The sequence below is a fragment of the Maylandia zebra genome, linkage group LG12, assembly GCF_041146795.1.
Source record: "Maylandia zebra isolate NMK-2024a linkage group LG12, Mzebra_GT3a, whole genome shotgun sequence".
In the NCBI taxonomy this organism is placed as follows: domain Eukaryota; kingdom Metazoa; phylum Chordata; class Actinopteri; order Cichliformes; family Cichlidae; genus Maylandia; species Maylandia zebra.
The window spans coordinates 39,153,405-39,178,153 of record NC_135178.1 but is presented as its reverse complement, the minus strand read 5'-3'; the positions used below and the strand labels follow the sequence as shown (position 1 = coordinate 39,178,153).

Sequence of the window (24,749 nt, the reverse complement as noted above, 5' to 3'; positions counted from 1 at the left end):
AGGCAAAGGTCGTCTTTAAGACCCTGAATGAGAAGAAACAGGTGAAGCTGAGCCTCGTGGTGTGTTCAGAGTGGGCGTGTGAGGGAGCGCAGCTGGAGACACGCCGGTGTTGGAGCGTCATGTGTGCATAGCTGCTCTCTGATTGGACTCTTGTCTCTGCTGACTCGGTCTGATGTTGCGGCACAGTAAGCTGCAGAAGCAGGTCCTCGCTCTGTACCGGCAGTTCCTGCGAGCCGGGCAGGACAAACCGGGCTTCCTCCCCCGAATCCGCGACGAGTTCCGAGAGAACTCCCACATCAAGAAGACGGACGTGATGCACATTGAGTATTTATACCGACGGGGCCAGCGGCAGCTGGAGCAGCTGAGGAACGCCAACACCAAACAGCTGGGCTCCTTCTCCAAACCCAAAGAGCGCGGCTGAAACCGCGTGACCTCCGAAAGACGCCGGCACCGTCAAACTGCTGCCATTGTGCTCAGGAGACGGGCTGTGAAGGTCGCAGCAGCGATACAAGCTGCCGTGAAACAAATGTTGACAGTAATGAATTTATCTGCTGTCTGGAACAATAAAATGTGTCTGTGAGGCTTCATGTCTCCCTCTGAAATATCATTCATATTGTTTTCATGCGTCTGCACTGCATTCTGGGTAAATGAAGAGTGATGTGACTATTTTTTTTCAGGCATTACAAAGAAAATTAAAAAGTTTGTTTGTTTGTTTCCAAGGAAACTGAAACGAGGGAAACCTCGTGTTTTAGTTTTTACACAGGAAATTATTTAAAGGAGCTTAAATGGAGTCAGAGCAGGAGTGGGTTTAAAAAATCCGTCGATTTTAGTTTGAATAAAGTGAAATCGATTCATTAGAATCGATTTTTAAATATAAATGTATTTTGCCAGAAACGCCAGAATCTCACAAAACTATTTCAGCAAACAGCCGAAACAGTAAATGAGAGCAGAAACATGTAAACACAGAGTGTGGATCGTTCACCCGACGTCACGGACTCACCGTCAGGGCTGAAGAGCGAAAGCTCAGTGATTCTGATGCTGCAGGTTTTCTCTCTCCAACCAAAATTCTCTGAACCTGCGGCAAACGAAGGTCCAAACTACGCTTCACGCTTGATAAACATCGTCATGAACTCGCTCTGACTTTGGCTTTTACTTCCTGCACAGCTCTCTCAGTGTCCTCAGACACCAGTTTACCATCAAATCTCTGTTTTCTGCATTATTCTCTGCTTATCACGCAGCAGTGCTGCGGTGTTCAGCGCTGTCGCTCTGACAACAATGCCTCATTTCTGCCGTTCAAACCGAAGAAATGTAAACTTTTACAAATGATTGCTCAGCTGTGTCTGTAATCAAACCTCTGTAACTTTGCTCTGCTTCACTTCAGCAGCATCAGGTCATGTTCACATGTTGATTCATGGTTTTCTTCTGTTTTGGATCGACTGCAGTATTTTTTTAAGGTTATCTGTAGACTTGATGTCTCGAGACCACTTTTACGTGGTCTCCGTCTTGTCTCCGTCTTGTCTCGGTCTCGCCGTCTCAGATCGACATAGTGGTCGGGAGATCTGGAGTCAACAGTTTCCATGACACACACCGTAACGTTCGATGATGTGTCATTTCAAAAGCATCAGCTCTAAGAGCCGTGCTTACAGAGCGCTTTGTAGTGAATCAGACTCGACTCCCACTGAGCGAGAGCCGCTCCTCACTTAATTTCCTTTGGCTGCTCAGCTCTCACACAGGGGCTCAGCTATGCTCCAATCCCTCCATATTGTGGCCAATCACATGCGAGGATATAGGATAATATCATTGTGTGAAAAACAGAGAGGGTGAGAGTCACGTGGAGCGTGCGTCTGTCCTCTCAGTGAGTGAGAGACAGCGGTGAGGAGGGCTGTGCATCGCAAAAACACATAATATGCCCGACACCCGTAAACGAAGCAGCATCTGGCTGCAGTTTAAGGACTTTTTGGTCTCGGTCTTGACGACAAGTCTAGCTATCTGCTATAAAACGCCAGGCCAGGAAAATCTGCTTCATGATTTTCTGTTTTATCCTCAGTTCCTTTGACACAAAGGCCTCTGCTGTGATGCTCACGCCTCTGATGAACTTTGTTTTATACATAGATATAAAAATATGGAGATGAACTGATAACTGATCAGAATTAGAATATTTCTGACTGTCTGAGTCAAAACGGAATTGAATCGATTTTAGAAATGGGAATCGATACCCAGCGCTCAGTCGGAGCTCTGCGGCAAACACGCGGAGACACGGTTGTGGCGCAGCACGCGGACGGAAGCAGCGTTTTGTTTCACGCACGCGGCGCTGTGGAGCCGCCGAGCTGCTTCTGAAGCGACGAAGAAGAAGTGATGTAAACAGGAAGTGGGGCATGTACATCCACAAAAACTGTCGTGTCGAATTTGTGGATAAATGTGAAATTCAGCGAAAGCTGCTGAACACAGAGGAGCTGCTGAAGTTTGCTTTAGTTTAATCTCGGGACGTTTTTCTTAGTTTGGGGATTTTTCGCTGTTTTTGGGCCGTTTTCCGGTCATGTCCGGGTCAGTGAACCACACAGGAGAGATGAGCAACGCGCAGTTATTCCAGCAGGTAAATCCGTTTAATCTGATGTGAAACAAATGAAATGTAAACTTTTATCACAGCGTGTGTCACAGTAAATTAAACGTGGCCGAGAAGGTCCGATCAAAACGACCAAAAAGACTTTTAATAAGAACAGAAACAATTAAATTTTTCAGGAATCATTACAGGTTTCAGTCATCGTAGTCTAAGGAGCCTGGAGAGAAAAGCGCCTGGACTTAATCAGAGAAGCTTCTTCCGCTCCAAGAACAATTGGTCCCACATTTGAAATCCTGTGGGAGGGTCCCTGACATGTCATGGACCTTGTAATCTTTACAGGTGCAGGGTCACAGGAACATCAAACTATCAGCAGAGTCAAATTAAAATCTAACTCAGCTGAAAGGAAAACAGCCACAAATCCTCCTGAAGACACAGGTACACCTGCAGGTGTTCAGGTGTTATCCTGTCCCTCTTCCTTTCCCACAGGCAGCAGGTACACGCTTTAGGTCTGTCTGTCGGCAGCTCTTTTATACCCACAGTTAAACCTGAAGTCACTTCCTGATCCACAGTCCAGCCCTCAGCCTCTGTACACCCACGTGTTTTTCATCCAGTTCGTTTTTAAGTTCAGTCCCTGCTCCTGATTGGCTGCTGAGGCTCACCTGCACAGAGGGATGCTGCGTCTTTCTCCATCAGCTCTGTCTTTGGTCTAGTTTTGTGAGTTTACGGGAGAATCTAAAGAGCCCCAGCTTGTTTCTGTTCATCTTTTTCACTTTTTGTGTTCATAAAAACACCTGTGGCATGTCTGCTGGGTTTACAGACAAAAACTCTGCGATTGGTTCTCATCGTGTTTCCTGCAGGTGGCGCTGCTGCGATGGTTGAACTCTCAGACTGAGGAGGACCGGAGGATCTTGGCGGCGGTGACGGGCGTCCAGGTCGGCAGAGAGCTGCTGAATCGGCTCACCGGCCAGGACAAAGTTGACGCCTACAAGGTACAGCGGGGGCGCCGATCACATCCGCCACTCTGCTCGCGTGTCATTTCCTCACGATGCATGTCGTTCTGTTCCGTGTCCTCAGCGAGACTGCGTCCTGAGCATCGCACAGTTCCTGCGACAGAACCCGCGAGCCTCGCAGGCGCAGATCAACGCAGAGGTGGAGAAGAACGTCCTGCTGTTCGCCACTCGAGTCAAAGCTCTGGAGACGGCGCCGATTCTCTGAGTTATTCTGTGAATAATTTGTTGCACACAAAGTTCTGATTGAGATTTTTGTACATGAGTTTTAAACGTTTAGAAATCTGGAAATTTTACATTCTGCAATCAGAGAGTCATGTAACTAATATCCTTAGTATCCTTATTTTCTCATTATATTGTTTTATGTTCTTTAATCATGAAGGTTTGTAGAGCAAGGCCGCTTTTGACTCCCAAACTAAGTGCTCAGCCAGACTGAACAACAGGAAGTTTTAGTGCACAGCCATATTAATAGATAAGACACAGAAAAGAGGAACTTTGCCATATAAGCAATGTTTGAAACTGTGACGTGTAAAGTACAGAAATCAAACCTATATGAGGCACAGTTTATGATTCTAATGTTCGAGATCCTGCAACTGGCGTTTTGGGCTGTGCAGGGGTCTCTCTCTTCCGGAAGATGATTGAATAAAAGAAATATAAATGTTTTAACACACTAAGAGTCGGTTTTCTCTGTTCTATCATGGGGACGAAAGAATCGGGGTTAATAAGCATTTACTCATCGACCGTCTTTTACTGCCGAGGTTCTTTATTTATGAGCCTTTCTGCAGAATGGGCTGATTTTAAAATCCTGGTTGGAGTAAAATGTCCTGGGCTGCTTCCAGACCACAGACTGTATAAAAAGGATGGAAGTCACCCACTTTGAAGACGTGTTACACACTGACGGAAGACGAGGTTCATCCAGGTGCACGTGGAGGTTTATTGCGCTGAAACACAGCAAAACAGTTCTGTTTTACTGACGGCTGCCATTACAATAAGTGGCCTGCGTTACTTTTGTGAGGGATTATTTTGCCGGTCACCTGTTTGTCTGAGCCGCCACTGCCACCTACTGGCGAAACTAAATATCGCCAATATTCATCTTTAACAGTTACAAGAGTCTAAGACATTTTTATTTTTAGCTGTTTTACATCAAAAACTCAAAAAGCTCAAAATAAACAAAAACTGCTTTTAAGTCCTGAGAACATCAAACCAGATCGCGCCACTCAGGATGGAGAGGAGGGAAACACCGTCAGCTAAACTTCAACCTGTCCAGTCCGGAAGCGTCAACCATGTCCCCTGCACATGTGTTTGTGGTGGGAATTATTATTTTTATTCAGTAATTGAGGGTAGACACTGGATGAAATACGGCGTTTTCCAAAGCTTGAATTTTGGTGATATTTCCAGGAAAACCTCAATAAATACATTTTACAGGGTTTATTTATCGGATAAAATACGTTACATGTCACCGTTATTATTGGCCGGCCCGGAAACAGCGGGGGTGTCCAAATTCAGAGGCTGCTTCCACCTGAGGACCCGCCCTTCGTGGTCTAAAGAAAGCCAGGTAGTACGTCACGAGCTCCCTCGGTGGAGTGAAACTGCCGTCTGCTCCTTGCTGTCTAAAATATAACCGGCACTGACGTAAACTTTTCTGTTTAATCATTTTCTGTTTGACGTTTGTTCAGCTGTGTGAAAACCCCGGAGGAACCCTCCCGAGGGATTAATAAAATTAAATGAAATTTAATTTAATCTAATCTAATAACTTTGATCTCAGCCAAACCGATTTACTCTCGAACAAATAAAACACTGAAAAAGCCAAACGAGAACATGTTTAAGTTATCAAAGTGACTTATATATCATGTTTGACCCGAGTGGTGAAAGGCCGCGGGGGTTTGAAGACGATGTGTCGGCTCAGATATTTGAAGTTTGCACAGCTACATTCTCACCTGAAAATATGTCAAAAGTTTTTTGCGACCCAGAAAGAGAAATAAGAGTGATATTAAAACTAAGTAGCTGCCGCCATTGTTGGAAACTGGAATTGGCTGGGCCCGCTATGAATTCTGCGATATGGTTTTTCAATTTTGTTGTCCGGGTGGAAAATCGGGGGAAATTAGGGAGAATGGAGGCTCCGGGAGATTTTCGGGAGGGGCACTGAAATTCGGTATTCTCCTGGAAAAATCAGGAGGGTTGGCATGTATGGTTGTGGCAACATCACTAACCTTGTCAAACACCTCAGAGCAGGGGCGATTCTAGGATCAGAGCTTTGGGGGTGCTGAGCACCCAGAGAGCTGCCCAGCCAAGCAAGATAAACTTTACACATCACGATGAGACTTCTTCCGTGTCTCTTTCGGTCCCTGCATCCTTAAATGTCTCCAGTTGTCCCGAGTTCTCTATGACTGTCTCCTTGGTGTGTTTAAACCCCTGGTCCTCCCTGTCCTTGTCATCTGTTGTCTTCGTCTCTGTTATCAGTGATCGAAATTTTACCATCTCTGTGCAAGTCTGTAAATTTCTTTATTAAATCATAAGATTCTTAAATTCATCAAGTCTCTCTGTGCCTGGGTCCTCGTCACACACTCTGTGTACACAAACACACACACACACACACACACACACACACACACCAGGAGTTATAAGGTTAATGGGCATTCAGTCAGCTAGTTAGTATCCATTTCAAACAGGACAGTGGTAACAACTTTAGGCTACGGACAATTTTAAGTTTTAGATTTTAAATAGGGTGTATACATTTCAATGGGAGCAACAGGACAGTCAAATGTCGCTGATTTTACTACAGACTAGGACGGATTGTAGGGCAGCAAACATCGACGGAAAAGTTTTCAACACTGCAGGTTACCTGGTGTAATGTTTTTCAGCTAAAAAGAAACATGGTCTGACTCCTACCAACTATATAAAGAGTAACTGAAGGTTAAATGCAGCTAATATGTCCTGTTTTAAACCAGGCACTTCCACCTCCGCTCTGCTGCGTCTCAGCCACCATCGCTCTGGCAGCAACGGAGCAAGAGAGCTGGAACAAACCATTCTTTTTTGTGTGTGTGTGTGTGTGTGTGGGGGGGGGGGGGGGGGGGGGGGTATCTATACTTTTGTTGTTAAAATCTTACGTCTCAACCAAGTACTGTATGCTTTTTATATTTTAGTAGTGTGTTAGTCAAACAGCAAATATTGTCAAAAAAAGTAAGAAATCTTTGTGGGTGCTTTGATTCATTTTTGAATGAACCCCCAAAAATGGGCTAAAATCGCCCCTGCCTCAGAGTAAATCATATCACAGAATATGACGAGCTTATGTTGAGGCGAACTGAAGAGGAGGACAGGGACAGGTGCTGCTAGGGCGAGACAGACGTCTCTCACAGAGTCCTTTACTGCTGCAGGCAAAGTGTTCAAATAGGGCAAAACTTGAGGTTTTTTATTTCTATATGATGAACTCTGCATTATTAAGTGATAAGAACAAGAAATCTGATGTCCTGTAATCATTGTGACGTTATAGTTTGAGATACAATAAATAAAATAAGTTTTTGTACAAAGTATCGGATCAGTATCGTCGATACCACCCTGGATATTACTTGGTATCGGATCGGAAAGGAAATCAGTGGTATCGCACATCACGTTTTCCTGCTCGCGCGTGCCGCTCGGCTGCTCATTGGCTGAACGTTTACTGGGGTCCCGCCTTATAGCACTCAACACCGCTTCTCCGATTGGATAACGTAGTCGTCATGTCCCCAAAGTGTCATCTCTGATTCGCTGTGACAAATCGGTGGGGGATGATCCTCGAGTTTAAACATAGAAACAGGCAGCGGCTCCTCGGAGAGTTCGGAGTTTAGTTTGAGGACAAATAATCGTTAAAGTCGCGCCTTCGAGCAGTTTATAGGCGGAGGTACAGCTGTAACGGCGGGATGGACGGGGCCAACGGTACCGGAGAGGTCTGGCAGATTTCGGAGAAGCTGGAGAAGTAAGTAAAGCTCGAATCGTTAGCGAGCGGCTAACAGGCTGTGCCGTGTGAGGTCCCGGTGTTCCAGATCTACTGGCGTTGGTCGAACAGATGTGTGGCAGTCTTGCGTTTCAGGAGCTGCTACCGACAAACCAGCAAAAAAACGCCAAATGTGTCACCTGTGACACTTGTGAGGTTGTCTCAAACACACTCCGTCAGTCTTGATGCTGTTGAACAACAAAATGTTTAAAATGTGGCGAGTTTACCTGGTGATATCCTCATGCGCGACGCGATCGCGAAAACAGCAAACAATTAACACCACGCCGATGTTGTTCACAGGACAGCAAGAGTAAACGATCGGGAGACCCTTGTCGTCGTTATCGTTCCCCTCGCACGGTTTATTTCTCCGAATTCAGCGTTTTTGCTTCACAACTAAAGCGAGCAGTTTGCTCTGTGCACCAACATGGAGTCGAGTCAACCAGCGCCACCTCTGGCCAAGTGCCACAGCCTACAGCCAGATCAGCCTGTGACACACATCTGCAGCACGTTTGAATTCGTGTCATGCACATTTGTACCTTTCAATTGTGTCTGTTTGTGCGTCATGCAAATAAACCTATGAAAAGAATGAAACCACACTAATATTTCACCAGTGTTGTAACATCACATGTCGTTAGCCTAGTCTGTCTGTGTCTTTTCTCTGCGAACAAACATGTTAGAGTTGGTTGTTATATACAGTCTGTATAAGTGTGGTCAATCTAATAAACATTTGTAAGGAGAGGGTGGCACGGTGGCACGGTGGTTAGCACTGTTGCCGCACAGCAAGAAGGTCCTGAGTTCAATTCCACCATCAGGCCGGGGTCTTTCTGTGTGGAGTTTGCATGTTCTCCCCGTGTTTGCGTGGGTTCTCTCCGGGTACTCCGGCTTCCTCCCACCGTCCAAAGACATGCAGCTTGTGGGGATAGGTTAATTGGATAATCCAAATTGCCACTAGGAGTGAATGTGCGAGTGAATGTGAGTGCGAATGGTTGTCTGTCCCTGTGTGTTGGCCCTGCGACAGACTGGTGACCTGTCCAGGGTGTACCCCGCCTTTCGCCCTATGACAGCTGGGATAGGCTCCAGCGCCCCCCGCAACCCTGAAAAGGATAAGCAGAAGTGAATGGATGGATGGATGTGTAAGGAGATGGCAGTTACTGTGAATGTACAGCAGTTACACAGTGATTAGTAATAAACAGTCAGACAATGACTCTGACAATCTCATTCAATCTTCTGTGGAAAGTGGTACCACACAGTGTGTGTGGACTTCCCCTGTGCAGAAGGCTACTACAAATGTTGTGGGTGCTAAATAAACAGAAACAAATGATCCCTGTTGTCTTTGCTTACTGATTGTTTTCAGTGTTGACAATCCACATTGCTGGCATTGCATCTGTCAACATGTTTGTGGGTAGATTTGGATGTACCAGGGGTTAGTGCAGCCACTCAGCCTCTACTCATCATAGCAGCAGGTGTAGATGTGTCACAAGTTAATCTAGTAGTGGGCTATGGTAGCAGTGGACTGAGCTCCATTTGAAACTGCTCCAGCTGCTGTGTGATAGTGGATCTGCTACAAATTGAAGATCATAAGCAAGTTTTGGAAATGAACCCTTGTATTATGTTGAAGAACAAAAAAGTGACATTGATTTTGTTGCAGGTAATTTTGACCCGTACTGTGTAAATCCACTCAGAATTATCCAAAAACTGCAATAAAACAATAGCAACTTTATTTCCCATCAAATAAACATGTAGAACACAGTTAGACTTTCCATAACTATTTTAGGAACAGTTTGGTTTTTCGTTCTTACAAACACGTATTTTGAACTTGCCCAACGTTCTCAGTTTTTCAATGCTCAACATTTTCGATTTTGTCCACATGATGGACAGAATGTAACGGTGTGCTTTCTGCAGATGTACTTCTTGCATTTCTCACAAAACGTGCTTGTTTTCAAACAGGAATCTTCCTAACTAAGATTTAAAACAAAAGATTTCTACGTCTCCTCCAGTCTCTCAAACAGATGACAAACCAAGCAACACACCCGAGTCACTGACTTTCTTAAATCCACTCACTCTCACTGGCTGTTTATTACTAATCACTGTGTAACTGCTGTGGATTCACAGTAACTGCCGTCTCCTTACAAATGTTCATTAGATTGACCACACTTATACAGACTGTATATAACTCCAGCCATGTTGATGGATTGCCTATATTGGCTGGAAATATTCATTTTCAGGGAAAAGACACAGACAGACGATGCTTACAGGATGTGATGTTACAACACTAATGAAATATTGATGTGTCATATTTGTCCAAGGTGTATTTCATTGTTATGGAAAAAGAGAATATTAAAATCATGATGACCAATTGGAGTGGTGATTTCTATGACTTTGTGTATATAATTTGGAATTTTGTACAAATGTAGGCCAATAAGGAATATATGATATCATTTCATTCTTTTCAAAGGTTTATTTGCATGACGCACAAACAGACACAATTGAAAGGTACAAATGTGCATGACACGAATTCAAACGTGCTGCAGATGTGTGTCACAGGTTGATCTGGCTGTAGGCTGTGGCACTTGGCCAGAGGTGGCGCTGGTTGACTCGAGTCCATGTTAGTGCACAAAGTAAACTGCTCGCTGTAGTTGTGAAGCAAAAACGCTGAAACCGGAGAAATAAACCGTGCGAGGGGAACGATAACGACGACAAGGGTCTCCCGATCGTTTACTCTTGCTGTCCTGTGAACAACATCGGCGTGGTGTTAACTGTTTGCTGTTTTCGCGATCGCGTCACGCGTGAGGATATCACCAGGTAAACTCGCCACATTTTAAACATTTTGTTGTTCAACAGCATCAAGACTGACGGAGTGTGTTTGAGACAACCTCACACGTGTCACAGATGACACATTTGGCTTTTTTTTGCTGGTTTGTCGGTAGCAGCTCCTGAAACGCAAGACTGCCACACATCTGTTCGACCAACGCCAGTTGATCTAAACGCCAGTAGATCTGGACCACTGGCTGTTCACACCTGCAGGTAAAAGCCCGCAGGTGTGAACACAGGACTGAAACCGGAATCAGAACACTTTATTAATCCCTAAGGAAACGATGTGGGTCACAGTTGCTCCAAGACAGAAACAGACTAAACTATTTAAGCAGATTTATGGATGTGTTTCTTATTCCTGGAGCGAAGGCTTCAGGTGTTCTTCAGGTGAGGGTGAATATCAGGTCCTGTGGCTCTCTGAGTGGACTCTCAGGCGAAATATGTGGGTGTGTGATCTCTGAACTGCTGCATGATTTCGGTCTGACACTTGGTACCTGTAATGGGAGGTGGTGTTACACTCAGGCAAAAAACTCCAGAACAGTGAAGCTGAATGAGAAGCTTCATTGTTTGTGGTGCTTATTTATCAGTTTGTTTGATTTTCACTCAGACTTTCTCTGCAGGTCTTTGTCCATCGACACCGAAGACGAAATGGAAACTTACCACAGGTACCACACACACACACACACACACACACACACACCACTAATCTAATGCAATGACCCGTCACATCCACTGTAAGTGGAGGCAGGATTTTCTTTGTCCTGAGTCTGGGATCAGTAACTGTTCAGGTGAGTCGCTGCTCTGCGAAACCCTGAAGTAGACCGAAGCCGTGTTCTTTTACTATTAATGTGTGATGATCAGATTAGGGCTGCTACGATTAGACGACTATCAAAATTGTCGCCGACTAATTTAATAGTCGATGCTTTGTTTGAAGCTTTGTAAGATCCTGAAAGACGCAGGAATAAGTAGTAAGATTTAAGAGTGTAATAACGGACTGAAACAGAAGATGGCAGCACTGCATCGACAAGGATGCCAGCTGCCGTTAAACCCAGAAGAAGAAGCAATCCCCGGTATCGTAGCTGTGACCTAGGTCGTGTCCAAATTCATGGGCTGCATCCTCCTGAGGCCGCATTTGTAGACCGATTACGTCACAGCGACGCGCCGAAGGCTGTCCAAATTCGTAGACTCCTCCGAATATGGCCGACAAATGCGTCCTCCTTTTCCCCGAATTTGAAGGATGGGTCGGGTGTGTCCTTCGTGGCCCACCATATCCCAGAATTCATAGCGCGGCCCAGCCAAACTCCAGTTTCCAACAATGGCGGCCGCTACTAAGTTTTAATGTTACTCTTATTAATCTTTCTGGGTCACAAAATAAACTTTTAACATATTTTCAGGCGAGAATGTAGCTGTGCAAACATCAAATATCTGCTCAGTTTATCAAGATATCGCATATTTGCAAAAGTGCTTCGACGTTTTCGGAGACGTCTGCTACCCATCAGCTCCATAGCGAGCCGAAAGCTCAAGGGTCACTGAAGCCGCCGAGAACGGCACAACTCCCGGCACATTTTCAGATCACCGCCGTCTTTCGCTACTCAGGTTAAACATGATATATGAGTCACTTAGACAACTTAAACATGTTATTGTTTGGCTTTTTTCAGTATTTTATTTGTTCCTGAGTAAATCGGTTTGGCTGAGATTAAAGTTTTTACACAGCTGAATAAACGTCAAGCAGACAGCTGATTATCAGAAGTGTGAGACGCTCGAGAATATACTCCGGTGTCCTGTTATATTTTAGATAGCAAGGAGTTTATTAAACTTCACCGAGACAATCTGCAGATTTAATTAAAATTGAATAAACTATCATCTTGTCTTTATGTTTAGTTAGCACCTTAAACACTTAAAGCTGTAAGCTAATGATAGTTATATAAGAGCAGATGCTGCTGGTGCAATAAGCTGTAGTTTTACGTCCAATGGATGATGATCTGATTAGTCGACTAATTAGAGCTGGGCGATAGAACAATAACGATATGTATTGTGAAATAACTTTTTCTCGATAGAAAAATTAAACTATTGTGATAGACCTCACCGCTCTTGTCCTCTTAAAAAAAAAAAAAACCAGCCAATCCAAATTAAGTAGCGCAGAGCCGAACCAATCACAGCCGCAGCGTCACGTGACTTGTTGCGTACAGCACAAGTGCCAAGCCGCACATGTGTATTTGTTTGGGAAGCAGCCAGCCGCCGTGCCGCCGGGTAACGGAGGAAATGAGTGTGCCGAGAGCGCGACCGAAGGTTACCGAGGAGAAAACAGATGATGGTTCCAACGCCGGAGAGATTGTCGAACGGAAGAGCCACAGAAGCTCCGTAGTGTGAAGGTATTTCTGCTATTTCAAGTCTGACAAAAACAGAGCAGCTGCACTGTAAATGTGCCGAAAGCAAGTCTGGAAATACAATAAAGCGGTGCAGCTCAGTCTCTGACTGGAAGCGCTAATTCGTCATTCGGCTTTTGTCAGACTAGTAACTGTTACAGCTGTTTGAAAAGCTCAGCTATACAACAAGGAGAGGTCGAGAATTTCCTTTTAGTTCTCAGTTTATTTGATGTTGACAAAAGTTAGTCAGTTCAAATTCAAATTCAAATTTTATTTGTCACGTACACAGTCATACACAGTACGATATGTAGTGAAATGCTTGGACAACTGCTCGTGACCTAAAGAGAACAAAAAAGGAAAAGGCTATGAATAAGATAGGAAATAAATATGAAAAATTAAAAAGGGTAAATTTAACTAGGAAGGAATAAAATATAAATTAAGGTTAAAAATGAAATAACTGTACAACACAAATTAGAATGAAGGGTAAATTTAACTGGGAAGAATAAGATAAAATATATAAATGAAAGTTGAAAATAAAATAACTGTACAACAAAATACACAATATAGAACTATATAAGAATGTATGAAGAAATCTAAATATAAATAAATATATACACAATAACAGCAGCTGTACAAGTATTAACCGGAAATGAAGAATATAGTGACCAGTGTTGTGCAAAACCAAAGTCCAGAAAGTCCAGTGTGTGTGTAAGAACTGTATGTGTGGGTCAGTACTGTGTGGTGGTGTGATTGAGAGACCGTATCGCCTGCGGGAAGAAGCTCCTCCTCAGTCTCTCTGTGTTGGTCTTCAGGGAGCGGAATCGCTTTCCTGACCTCAGCAGAGAGAACAGTCTGTTGTTGGGATGGCTGAGGTCCTTCACCATCTTCCTGGCCTTGGTCCAGCACCGCCTGCTGTAGATTGAGTGCAGGTCAGGGAGCTCGGAGCGGATGGTGCGCTCAGCTGATCGCACAACCCTCTGTAGAGCTCGTCTGTCCTGCATGGTGCTGTTCCCGAACCAGGTTAAGATGTTTCCCGTCAGGATGCTCTCTATGGTGCACGAGTAAAAGTTCCTGAGCACCTTGGAGGGCAGTTGGAAGTCTCTCAAGCGTCTGAGGTGGTAGAGACGCTGTCGGGCCTTTTTCACCACGGTGTTGATGTGACAGGACCATGACAGGTCCTGCGTGATGTGAACTCCGAGGTATTTGAAGCTGTCCACTCTCTCCACTGGGCACTCGTTGATGACAGGGGTCTGGTAGTTCCTCTCCTGCTTAGTGCTGAAGTCCACTATCAGCTCCTTTGTCTTACTGACGTTTAGAAGGAGGCTGTTCCTCTGGCACCAGTTCTCCAGATTCCTAATCTCCTTCAGGTAGGCCGTCTCGTTGTTATCAGAGATCAGGCCCACCACGACGGTGTCGTCAGCAAACTTGATGATGGTGGTGGAGCTGGTAGTGGCCACACAGTTATATGTGTACAGAGAGTACAGCAGGGGGCTCAGAACACACCCCTGGGGGGCTCCAGTGCTGAGAGTGGTGGAGGCTGAGACATGTCCGCCCATCCTTACTGCCTGTGGTCTGCCAGTTAGGAAGTTGGAGATCCACTGACACATAGATGAGCTGAGTCCCAGATGCTCCAGCTTGGTGGTGAGTGTGGAGGGAATTATGGTGTTAAATGCAGAGCTGTAGTCTATGAAGAGCATTTTAACATAATTCCCCCTTCTAGTGTCCAAGTGAGTGAGTGATGTGTGGAGGAGATGAGAGATGGCATCGTCTGTGGAACGATTTGGACGGTAAGCGAACTGTAGTGGGTCCAGTGTGTCTGGTAGTGAAGAAATGATGAAGTCTCTGACCAGGCGTTCAAAGCACTTCATCACTACTGAGGTGAGGGCTACAGGGCGATAGTCATTGAGAGAAGCAGGGTGGGGTTTCTTCGGGACAGGAACAATGATGGACTCTTTGAAGCATGTGGGGATCACCGACTGAGATAAAGAGATGTTGAATATCTCAGTGAACACAGGAGCTAGCTGGTATGCGCAGTCTCTGAGGATACGACCTGGGATGCCGTTAACACTAGCATCATTGGAGTCCTTAGCTGCAGCCTCGAAGCGAGCATAGAAAGTGTTCAGCTCGTCTGCCAGAGTCACGGCCGCGTTCGTCATACCGGTTGTTGGTGCTTTATAGTCCGTTATTGTCCTTAGTCCCCGCCACAGGCTCCTAGAGTCACTCTGTTGGAGTTGTGACTCTAGTTTCCTCCCGTAGCGCTGCTTCGCCTCTTTCACCGCCCTCCGCACGTTATATGACGCGGCTTTGTACGGGTCCATGTCCCCCGTCATGAGTCCCGTGTTGTAGGCAGCGGTGCGGGATCTCAGAGCGTCGCGGATGGTTTTATCCACCCACGGCTTCTGGTTGGGAAACGTTGTGATAGTCTTTGTCTCCACGGTATCATCCGCTAGTTTCCCGATGAATCCCACAACCGCTTCCGTAAACACGTTGACGTCATCGTCGGAGCTGTTTCTGAACATGCCCCAGTCTGCGTCATCGAGTGCGTCCTGTAACGCGGCCACCGATTGATCCGTCCAGCGCGCGACCTTCCTCTGAACCGGAACTTCCTGTTTCAGCCTTTGTTTGTATTTTGGCATGAGGAAGATGGCGGCGTGATCAGATTTGCCAAACGGAGGGCGGGATTTGTCTGTTTTGTCTGATCTTCTGTAAAACAAACTAAGATTTATTTTTAGAATTAATATTTTGTTTCTAAGTGGAATTGACAGTTTAGTCTGTTTCGTTTGTTCTATTTTGAAACTTAAACGCTTTAGCGGCTGCCTTTTGTGTAGTTTGCAATATTTGCCTTTATTTATCTGAAAAAGTCTCATGTTCCTTAAGCACATCTACCCTGTTGAACTTATTATGGGAAATAAATATTTAAATCAAAACAAGCTGCTGATTATTTCACATTTTACTTGTGAGCAACGGCACATTTAAATCTTACAAATATAGTTATTTGGCTGATATCGTGATATGAAAAAATCTTATATCGCCCAGCTCTACGACTAATAAAATAATCGTTTGTGGCAGCCCTAGCTCAGATCTTCATGAGTCACTGACATTAGAAGCCTGTTTGTCACAAGCACAGAGGCTGAGAGGACGTCAGTGTTTGAGTGGGGATGGGATCATAAATGTCCTGGATCTGTTTTCCACACGTCGCAGTTTACTGAAGCATTTTAAGGTGCATTAATTCATCCATTAAATATTTGATTCTGTGCTAATATCACAATTTAGACGTTAGTTAAAAACACATTTTACTTGATTTAAATTATTATTACAGCGTGTGGCTGATCTGAGATCAGTTTTTTCTTTTTAAGACTGTTCTGTTTCTGGCGTGTAGACGAAGCTCCCGTGCCGTCGCACCAATCAGGTTATACACACACAATACGGTAATATTATGTTGAAGCACAGTGTGTATCACTCCGCGAGGCTCCGCCTACGACAGCCGTAACGCTCGGAAAATCCATCAAGTGGTGCGGCTTCGTAGCTCAACAAAGTCGTACTGAAACATTTGACAGATTTTTGAGCGCCGTGCACATAAAATCGGTTTGGTAATAACGACGGCCCGCTAGCATGCTCTACCAAAAACTGTGCTTTGTTGTGTGTCTGACGGACGAAAGCCAAACCAGTTCCACACCAGTGAAGCTGCAGCATTTTTACAAACCAGTTCTGGTTCATCAGTTTCATTCATTGATCCGCTTTCGCCATTCTCGTTCTCCGTCGCCGCCATGTGCGTATGTAAACAAAGGCACTGTGCATGTGCGTTTTACCCATATTCTATTGCGATATTTAATTTTCTTATAATGGCCTAACATTATAAGAAAATGTTAGGCCCCAGCCCTAGTCGCATCTTTGTTTGTTTTGGTTCTGTGTTCCAACAGCACTGAAATATCTTTATCTAAGAATCAGACATGAGAAACCTTTTAAAGACTGTAGCTGTGCTTTTCTGTAGCTCCTCTCCAGTCTTTCTGCTCTGGTTTCAGAGGAGCTGCAGTTTCTGGTTTAGTGCTGTCTCTTGTAGTTGCGGCCTTTCACCAGCAGGTGTCAGGCTTCCCGTTGATCATGATGAACCCAGCACTCTATAACTGTTAGTCATGGGCGCTGACTGTAAGTGCAGTCAGGACTGAGCAGAGGTTCCTGGCAGTCGTGACTGTGAGCCGCAGTGATCTCAGTGTTGGCGAGCAGAGGGCGGTTAAAGGTGATTTCCACAAACTCACTTTCTAACCTCAGGACGTAGGTGACCCTGTGGCTCCATGGGCGGGTGCATGAAATGCTTATTTTGGGGGGGGGGGGGGGAAGCCTTTTAAAGGTTTTTATGTAGCAAACACGGGAAGCTTCCAGTGTCAGTAACCGTTAACCATAACCAGCCTGGGTTACTGGGACAGCTGCTCAAAGGTGTGATGTTATCTCAACCAGGCCTGAGCAGTTAGTCAGATTTTAATGTTAGATGATTATTTTCTTTACATTAATGATGATTAACATGAAATTATTCTTGTACTACTTTTGCATCTCAGAACTGTTTTTGCTGTTGTACAGTTGCTTGCACAATGAAATTATGCAGCAAGACCACAAAGGTGTGAAAGTAAAGAAACCAAAATACAAGAAAGAAGGAAAACAACACGAGGACATTATGTACACTATATACACGACGTTTGGGTTAGACATGGACCGATCCGATATTACGTATGGGTATCGCTCCGATACTGACCTAAATTACTGGATCGGATATCGGAGAGAAATAAAAAATGTAATCCGATCCGTTAAATATCAAAAAAGCGCCTCACAAAACTTGCGACACAAAACTCGGCTCAGAACGTTAGCACGTCAGAGCAGTGTGCATCATGTGATAGAGCAGCTGTGACGCGAGACCTGTCGGTGGTCTGGTTGAGCGTTTGTAGCCTCGCTAACAACCCGACATTTCATCTCCGAGGAAGTGATTCCAGAGAGAAGTAAAGCAAGTGTGTAAGTTCATCTCTGAATGTTTGTAAAGCATTCCAGCGTTAAGCTTAACAACCTCTCTCTCTCCTGCTGCTACTTCAATCATGAAACTGATCAATGATCAGCTGATCGCAGGGCTCGCAAAATCGCTAGCCCGACGTCCCGGGGCTAGCGATTTTTCCAGTCGGGCTACCAAAATCTAACTCAGCCCTGCCCGTCGGGCTGTCATAGGAAGGAAAAATATGAATGTGCTTTAAATTTTATAACTTCTGAGTGAATGTAGTTGCACGTGTACGCCTTTGAAATGGGTGTATAGCAGTTGTAGAAGAAGCTCCATAGTTTATTAGCCTAGCTTGAACCGGTGAGCTGCTGAACCGGTAGCTCTGTAGACCTCGATATAAGTTTAGCCTATTTACCGTAGTGTCTTTTCAGAAATTGGGATTTGCTTCCGCATTCTATGCTTTTGCATTCTTTCGCCAATGTAGCTGAGTAATTATGTCACTGGCATCGGTGAGCCACTGTCAATATGTGACACTGATTGGTCAGTGACGATTAATTGTGCACCAATTCCTCTGACATCGTCTTATCACTCATTAGCTTACTGTTCAAACGTGACAAGTGAAATCTCCCGCAGCTTAAACATGTGAGAGGTTGATCGCTGAGCGTTATGTCAGTACGTGTGTAAAAGCAGCAGAACATATTTCAGTTCTGCTGAGCCAAATAAGACAGGTCAGGGTGAAGAAGTGACAGCCAAAGAAAAGCTTACCACAAAACAGAGAAGTTATGACAAATCAGACTGTAAGGCAAAAAGAAAAAAAAAAGCGCAGCAGTTTCATGGACAAAAGAATTTCTGTGGCTGGAATATGACGAGCTAAATAACATGATGTTCTGCCGGGTGTGTTGTGAGTCGACAAGCGCCTTTGTTACTGGGACCAGTCATTTTAAGAAAGGCCCCATCAGAACCCATGAGAAATGCAAGAAATGCATTATTGCTCGGTCTGCAATATCTTTCCCAGAACAAACACCAATTGCAAAAAAGCATACTAAAAATAAACCTGAGAAATCTGTTTAGAGCAGCTACTATGTTGCAAAGAGTGAACTACCTTTGGCCAAATGTAGCAGTCTTTGCAAACTTCACAAAGCAAACGGCCTCGATCTTGGTTCCACTTGCCTCTTACCCGTGACTTCAGTGGAAATGTCAGATTGAGGATCTGACACAGACTGATTCATGTCCTACACAGTTCTTACAAGTTCATAGACATTTCTGTTCAATGAGAACCAAGTATTTGAGTTGATGGTTATTTGTTCCTCATGAAGAAACCGTACTTCAGATTTTTGTTTACATTTATTTTGATTCAGCCAGTAAATCGTGGATCCTTTCTGTGTATGACAGTGAACGCTACTCTGTTTTTGTCAGACTTGAAATAGCAGAAATACCTTCACACTACGGAGCTTCTGTGGCTCTTCCGTTCGACAATCTCTCCGGCGTTGGAACCATTGTCTGTTTTCTCCTCGGTAACCTTCGGTCGCGCTCTCGGCACACTCATTTCCTCCGTTACCCGGCGGCACGGCGGCTGGCTGCTTCCCAAACAAATACACATGTGCAGCTTGGCACTTGTGCTGTACGCAACAAGTCACGTGACGTGACGCTGCGGCTGTGATTGGTTCGGCTCTGCGCTACTTAATTTGGATTGGCTGTTCTTCTTTTTTTTTCTTCTTTTTTTTTTAAGAGGACAAGAGCGGTGAGGTCTATCACAATAGTTTAATTTTTCTATCGAGAAAAAGTTATTTCACAATACATATCGTTATCGTTCTATCGCCCAGCTCTAGCATTACTTACTAATGACGTTTGCTTTGCTTTCGTTCAGGTTCATTCAAGATGGCAAAGACGCTGCCCGACAGGGAGACCTGCACAAAGCGCTGGAGTTCTTCAGACTGGCTTACAACATTCACCACAGTCACAAACTGGAAAGCCGGATCAAAAAAATCGAAGAGCTCATCGCTGAGAATGACTTGGAGGAAGATGATGACGAGTTTGTTAATGTTAACAGCAGCGGTTTAATGCTTTTTAAAGAGCTGTATGACAAGCTGTACGACTACCAGAGGGATGGAGTGGTCTTCTTGTACAGTCTCTACAGAGATGGCCGGAAAGGCGGGATTTTAGCTGATGACATGGGACTGGGCAAAACCATCCAGGTGATATCATTCCTCTCTGGCATGTACGACAATGAGCTGGCTAAACACACACTCCTGATCATGCCGACTTCCCTCATCACAAACTGGACCAAGGAGTTCTCCAAATGGACTCCGGGCATGAGGGTGAAGGAGTTTCATGGCATCAGCAAAGGAGAGAGGACCAGGAATCTGGAGAAAGTTCAGAGGAGGGGCGGCGTCATCATCACCACCTACACGATGCTCTTAAACAACTGGCAGCAGCTGTCCACCTACAATGGCAAAGAGTTCACATGGGACTATATGATCCTGGACGAGGCTCACAAGATAAAAAGCACAACCACCAAAACCGCCAAAAGTGCCTACGCCATACCGTCCAAGAACCGAGTTCTACTCACAGGAACTCCGGTCCAGAACAACCTGAGAGAAATGTGGGCTCTCTTCGACTTTGCCTGTCAGGGCACCCTCCTCGGCATGGCGAAAACATTCAAAGCGGAGTACGAGAACCCCATCACCCGGGCCCGGGAGAAGGACGCCACTCCAGGAGAAAAGGCGCTGGGATCCCGGATGTCAGAGAACCTGATGGCAATAATAAAACCGTATTTCCTGCGCAGGACCAAGTCCGAAGTACAGAAAAACAAAACAAACAGCACACGTAACAAGGAACACTTGGAGGACATGGAAGACCATGTTCCAAACCTTGAAGCAGACTCTGGAGCGGTGATGCCCAAATTGACGAGAAAAAACGACCTGATTGTCTGGACTTACCTGAGTGCCGTTCAGGAGGACATCTACAGGCAGTTCATATCGCTGGACCACATCAGAGAGCTCCTGCTGACCACCCGATCGCCTCTAGCTGAGTTAAACATTCTGAAAAAGCTGTGCGACCACCCGAGGCTCCTCTCTGCTGCCGCCATAGCCAAGTTAGGCTTGGAGGAGAGTGCAGCTGACTGCCAGGAGACCACAGAGGCCAACGATCACAGCATCATCAGCGTTCCTGATCACACCTTGATCTCAGAGTCTGGGAAGATGGTCTTTCTTTTCTCTCTCCTAGATCGGCTCAGGCAGGAAGGCCACCGCACCCTCGTCTTTGCCCATTACAGGAAGGTGCTCGACATCATCGAGCGCATCCTGGGCAACAGAGGCTTCAAAGTGCTGCGGCTAGATGGAACCATCACTCAGATCGCAGAGCGAGAGAGGCTCATCTCTCTGTTCCAGACTGACAAACGGTACTCAGTCTTCCTCCTCACCACCCAGGTCGGTGGAGTCGGCATCACCTTAACAGCAGCCGACAGGGTGGTCATCTACGACCCCAGCTGGAACCCTGCGACAGACGCCCAGGCCGTTGACAGGGCGTACCGCATAGGCCAGACTGAAAACGTCGTCATCTACAGGCTGATCACCTGCGGCACTGTGGAGGAGAAGATTTACCGCCGGCAGGTTTTCAAAGACTCTCTTATTAGGCAGAATACCGGGGACAAAAAGAACCCGTTTCGGTACTTCAGCAAACAGGAGTTGAAGGAGCTCTTCACCTTGGAGGACACGCGGTCCTCCTCTACACAGCTCCAGCTTCAGGCGCTGCACGCCAGGCACCGGCGCACCGACCCTGAGCTCGACAAACATATCACACACCTCCACACCATGGAGATGTTTGGGATTTCTGACCATGACCTCATGTTTACACTTGACATCAACCACGACGAGGCCCTCGAGAACCAAGAGGAGCATCATTACATCGAAGGGCGGGTCCAGAAGGCTCAGGAGCTCATGAAGGCGGAGTCTGAGCTGCAGATGCAGCTGGCAGAGAGCATGGTGTCCAGCACGGAGCCGGCATGGCTCCGATACCCAGCAGACAACAACAGCCGGGAGCGGTCCCATGAGAAGAAACCACATCCTTCATATCCGAAGCAGGACACGAGCCTGGCCTGGTCTCCAGCTGTGGTGGATTTGGAACAGACTGCTTCTGGGAAGGAGGCCACTCTGGAGAATCTCAGCAAGGGAGTGATTGATCTGACTGCAGAGGAGAGCACAGCAGAGGTCAGCCACCATAGCCTCGCTGAGCAGAACCTGGATTCTCCGAAACACCCGTCAGTGAAGCTGGAAAGGAGCTTGTTGGAGGCGGCAGATCCGATCGAGGTGTCTGTGGTGCTGATGGAGGCTGGTGACGTAGCTGACACCTCAGTCAGAGAAGGACTCAATGAATCTGCGGCCGCGAGTCTGTATGTTACAGCAGCCGATGAAGATGAGCAGAAGATGATGGGACATTTGACCCTGAAGTACGATGACTCCGAGATGGAGCTGGGGTCTCCTCACATCACTCCTCCAGAAAACAGAAGACTTTCCGCGCTGCGCGTCTCCAGTTTGAGCCTCAGAGCCGACACATCATCCAGAATCGGCAGCGAGCTCGAGTCTTTGAATGGCAACTTCAACCTACAGCTGGAGGACAGTGGCGCCGATCACGATGAGGCGGAGCTGCAGGAAGAGGAGGAGGAGGAGCTGCTGTCTCAGCTGCAGCTGGAGGGAAGTTTCGACGTGGGTAAATCTCTTTGTGAGTGGCAGCAGAAAGAAGCATCAAGTTACAGCGCGAGCAACGGCCGCGCCGTCAGCCTCAATGAGTCACATGACTCAGTCGTGGGTATCAGGAAGAAAAAGGCTGCTGTGATTTATGACAGTGAAGAGGAGACGCAGGAGGAGGATGATGGGCAGCTTGAGAACTCCTTCCAGGTTTCCGGAGCATCGACGCCAAAGTCAGCGTGCACTGGCACCACGCCGCTCCGTACTCGAAAGAGCATTGGTGGAAACACGTCCGTGGCTTCTCACCGCTCCTTCCTCCATTCCATCATTGAGGACATGGACAACCAGGACAGCCATGAAGATGATGGTGATGCTTCGGATGTCCATTCAGATGAGGCCGAAGAGGACATGATTGGTTTGGCTCATGATGAGGTTGAGGAGGAGGAACCCAGTGGAGAGACTGTAAACTCAGAGGAGGAGTTTGTAGAAGAGGAGATGGAGGAGGAATTTGAGGAGGAAGGAGACTTTGAGTCAGGAGACACTGAGGAATATGGAGAAGGGAGCCTCCTGGAGGAAACGTCCACCGAGCCTGAGTTGGTATCAAACGAGGCGATGGATCAGTGCACCGCCGAGACAGGTGTAAAGGAGGTCGAGGACGAGAGCTACGACTCGCTGGTGCAGCGAGGGCGGGAGTGCTACAGCAAAGCTGAGCTGGACGAGGCCCTGGACTTCTTCCTCAGAGCCATCGACATCAAACCCGGAGATCCGGAGATCCAGCTCATGACCATCCAGCTGTACCGGCAGCTGAGTCAGGTGGCGAGGAGATCCTAACAGAAAAGGACGATCGGGGCGGCGAGGTCAAGCTCTGCCGGCCCGCCGCTTCACGCCAAAGCTGTAAATCTTTCAAACGTGTCTGGCGTGTTCGTCTTCTCCGTGAGATCGCGCTGAGTGACTAATGTTTGAACAGCTCAGCTGATTGCAGAAAGCTTCCTGTTTGAACTTCTTCTTTCAGTAATGTAACTAGAATCAGGTGTGTGTCATCATCCACCACGAAACGGTCAGTTTTCATCTTTGATCTGATTTTCATCTGTAACCTGTACTTATTGTAATATACTTTGAAATTTGTCAAATTAAAATTCATGTTTCTGTCTAATTAGAATTCATGTCTGTTATTTTTAAGGTAATGAACGGCTTCATCTCTGAAAACAGAAATCTCCTGCAGAGCGTTTGGCCTACTCAAAAGTTTTCCCCGCCCTAAACCCACCAAAATAAACTTCCTGTTTTATCCAGTTGGGCCTCAGATCAGCTGAGCAGGAGCCTCATGCAGGTTTAGGATTCACAACAGGAAGCTACATCCATCTTTTATATACAGATTATAACTAAATCGTCCGATGGCCCATAAAAGACTTCACACAGCTGTGATCCAGCTGTGCAGAGACCAGAACATAAACTCAGCAGGAAGTGCTGAGGATACATCGGTGGGTCAGACCTGAGTTTAGGTCCCTCTGAAGCGTCTGACTCAGCTCTTAATCCTGGTTACATTCCCCTTTAGAACCGAACGTGTTGGGATTTGTCATCTCCTGAAACGCTTCACAGTCAGTGCTGCAAACCTTCGTTTACAAAGCAGAACTGACGAGACGCACACAGCGGCGAGAACGCGTTCCCACACTTCCTGTCCAATGAGGTCGCGAAGGTCAGAGTATTTGAGCAGAAACAAATCCAGAAAACATGAAACATCAGTGTGAGGTCATAACAGCTCATTTCCATGTTTCTGTGATCACCGGTGTGCAAATATTCAACATTATTCTTCTTCAAGTTCACTGTTTGAGCAAGAAGCTGAAGAATAATGAAGCTCATCATAAGATGTAAGATTCCAGTTAGTTAATGTTTGACGTCAGTTTTACGGGTTCAATGTTCTGATTTCTCACTGCTTTCAGATTTTGGGGTAAAAACATGAACTTGGTTTATTTTCTGGATAAATACAAATACATACAAATACAAATAAATACAAACTGCTTGGACTCTGCGCCGGTGTTGTGCCAAAAACTGATTTCCAGTGTGAGTAATATCTTTACATTAACAGGGTTTATAACAGGGTTATAGGCAAAACCTTAAAATTACCCCTTTTCATAAAGTATCTTAATAACTCTGTGTTATTGTACTTTCATTATGACCAATCCCGACTTTTCCCCACTTTAAGTGTTTACAGAACTGTTTTATTTGTTGCAATTTCTGACTTTTTTTTTTTTTTAACTGGATAAATAAAGGAGATATAAAAGTCACTGCCAAAAATGTAAAGTTGACATGTTTGACATATTATAGACCAACAAGTCATTTATAGCTTATGGCAGCAATCAGTTTTTGGCACAACA

General features: G+C 45.8%; 2 protein-coding genes across 2 annotated transcripts; both read left to right on the top strand.

Moving 5' to 3' along the window:
- The first annotated feature begins 2,332 nt into the window (after nucleotides 1-2,332).
- LOC143421548 (uncharacterized) lies at nucleotides 2,333-4,237 on the top strand. The gene is made up of 3 exons (XM_076891268.1): nucleotides 2,333-2,593; nucleotides 3,418-3,549; nucleotides 3,635-4,237. The coding sequence occupies exons 1-3, from the start codon at nucleotides 2,537-2,539 to the stop codon at nucleotides 3,773-3,775; spliced, it is 330 nt and encodes a 109-aa protein (XP_076747383.1). The 5' UTR covers nucleotides 2,333-2,536; the 3' UTR covers nucleotides 3,776-4,237.
- A 3,062-nt stretch (nucleotides 4,238-7,299) lies between these two features.
- On the top strand, nucleotides 7,300-23,530 carry ercc6l (excision repair cross-complementation group 6-like). The gene is made up of 3 exons (XM_024804601.2): nucleotides 7,300-7,519; nucleotides 10,969-11,013; nucleotides 19,560-23,530. The coding sequence occupies exons 1-3, from the start codon at nucleotides 7,464-7,466 to the stop codon at nucleotides 23,206-23,208; spliced, it is 3,750 nt and encodes a 1,249-aa protein (XP_024660369.2). The 5' UTR covers nucleotides 7,300-7,463; the 3' UTR covers nucleotides 23,209-23,530.
- The last annotated feature ends 1,219 nt before the right edge of the window (nucleotides 23,531-24,749 follow it).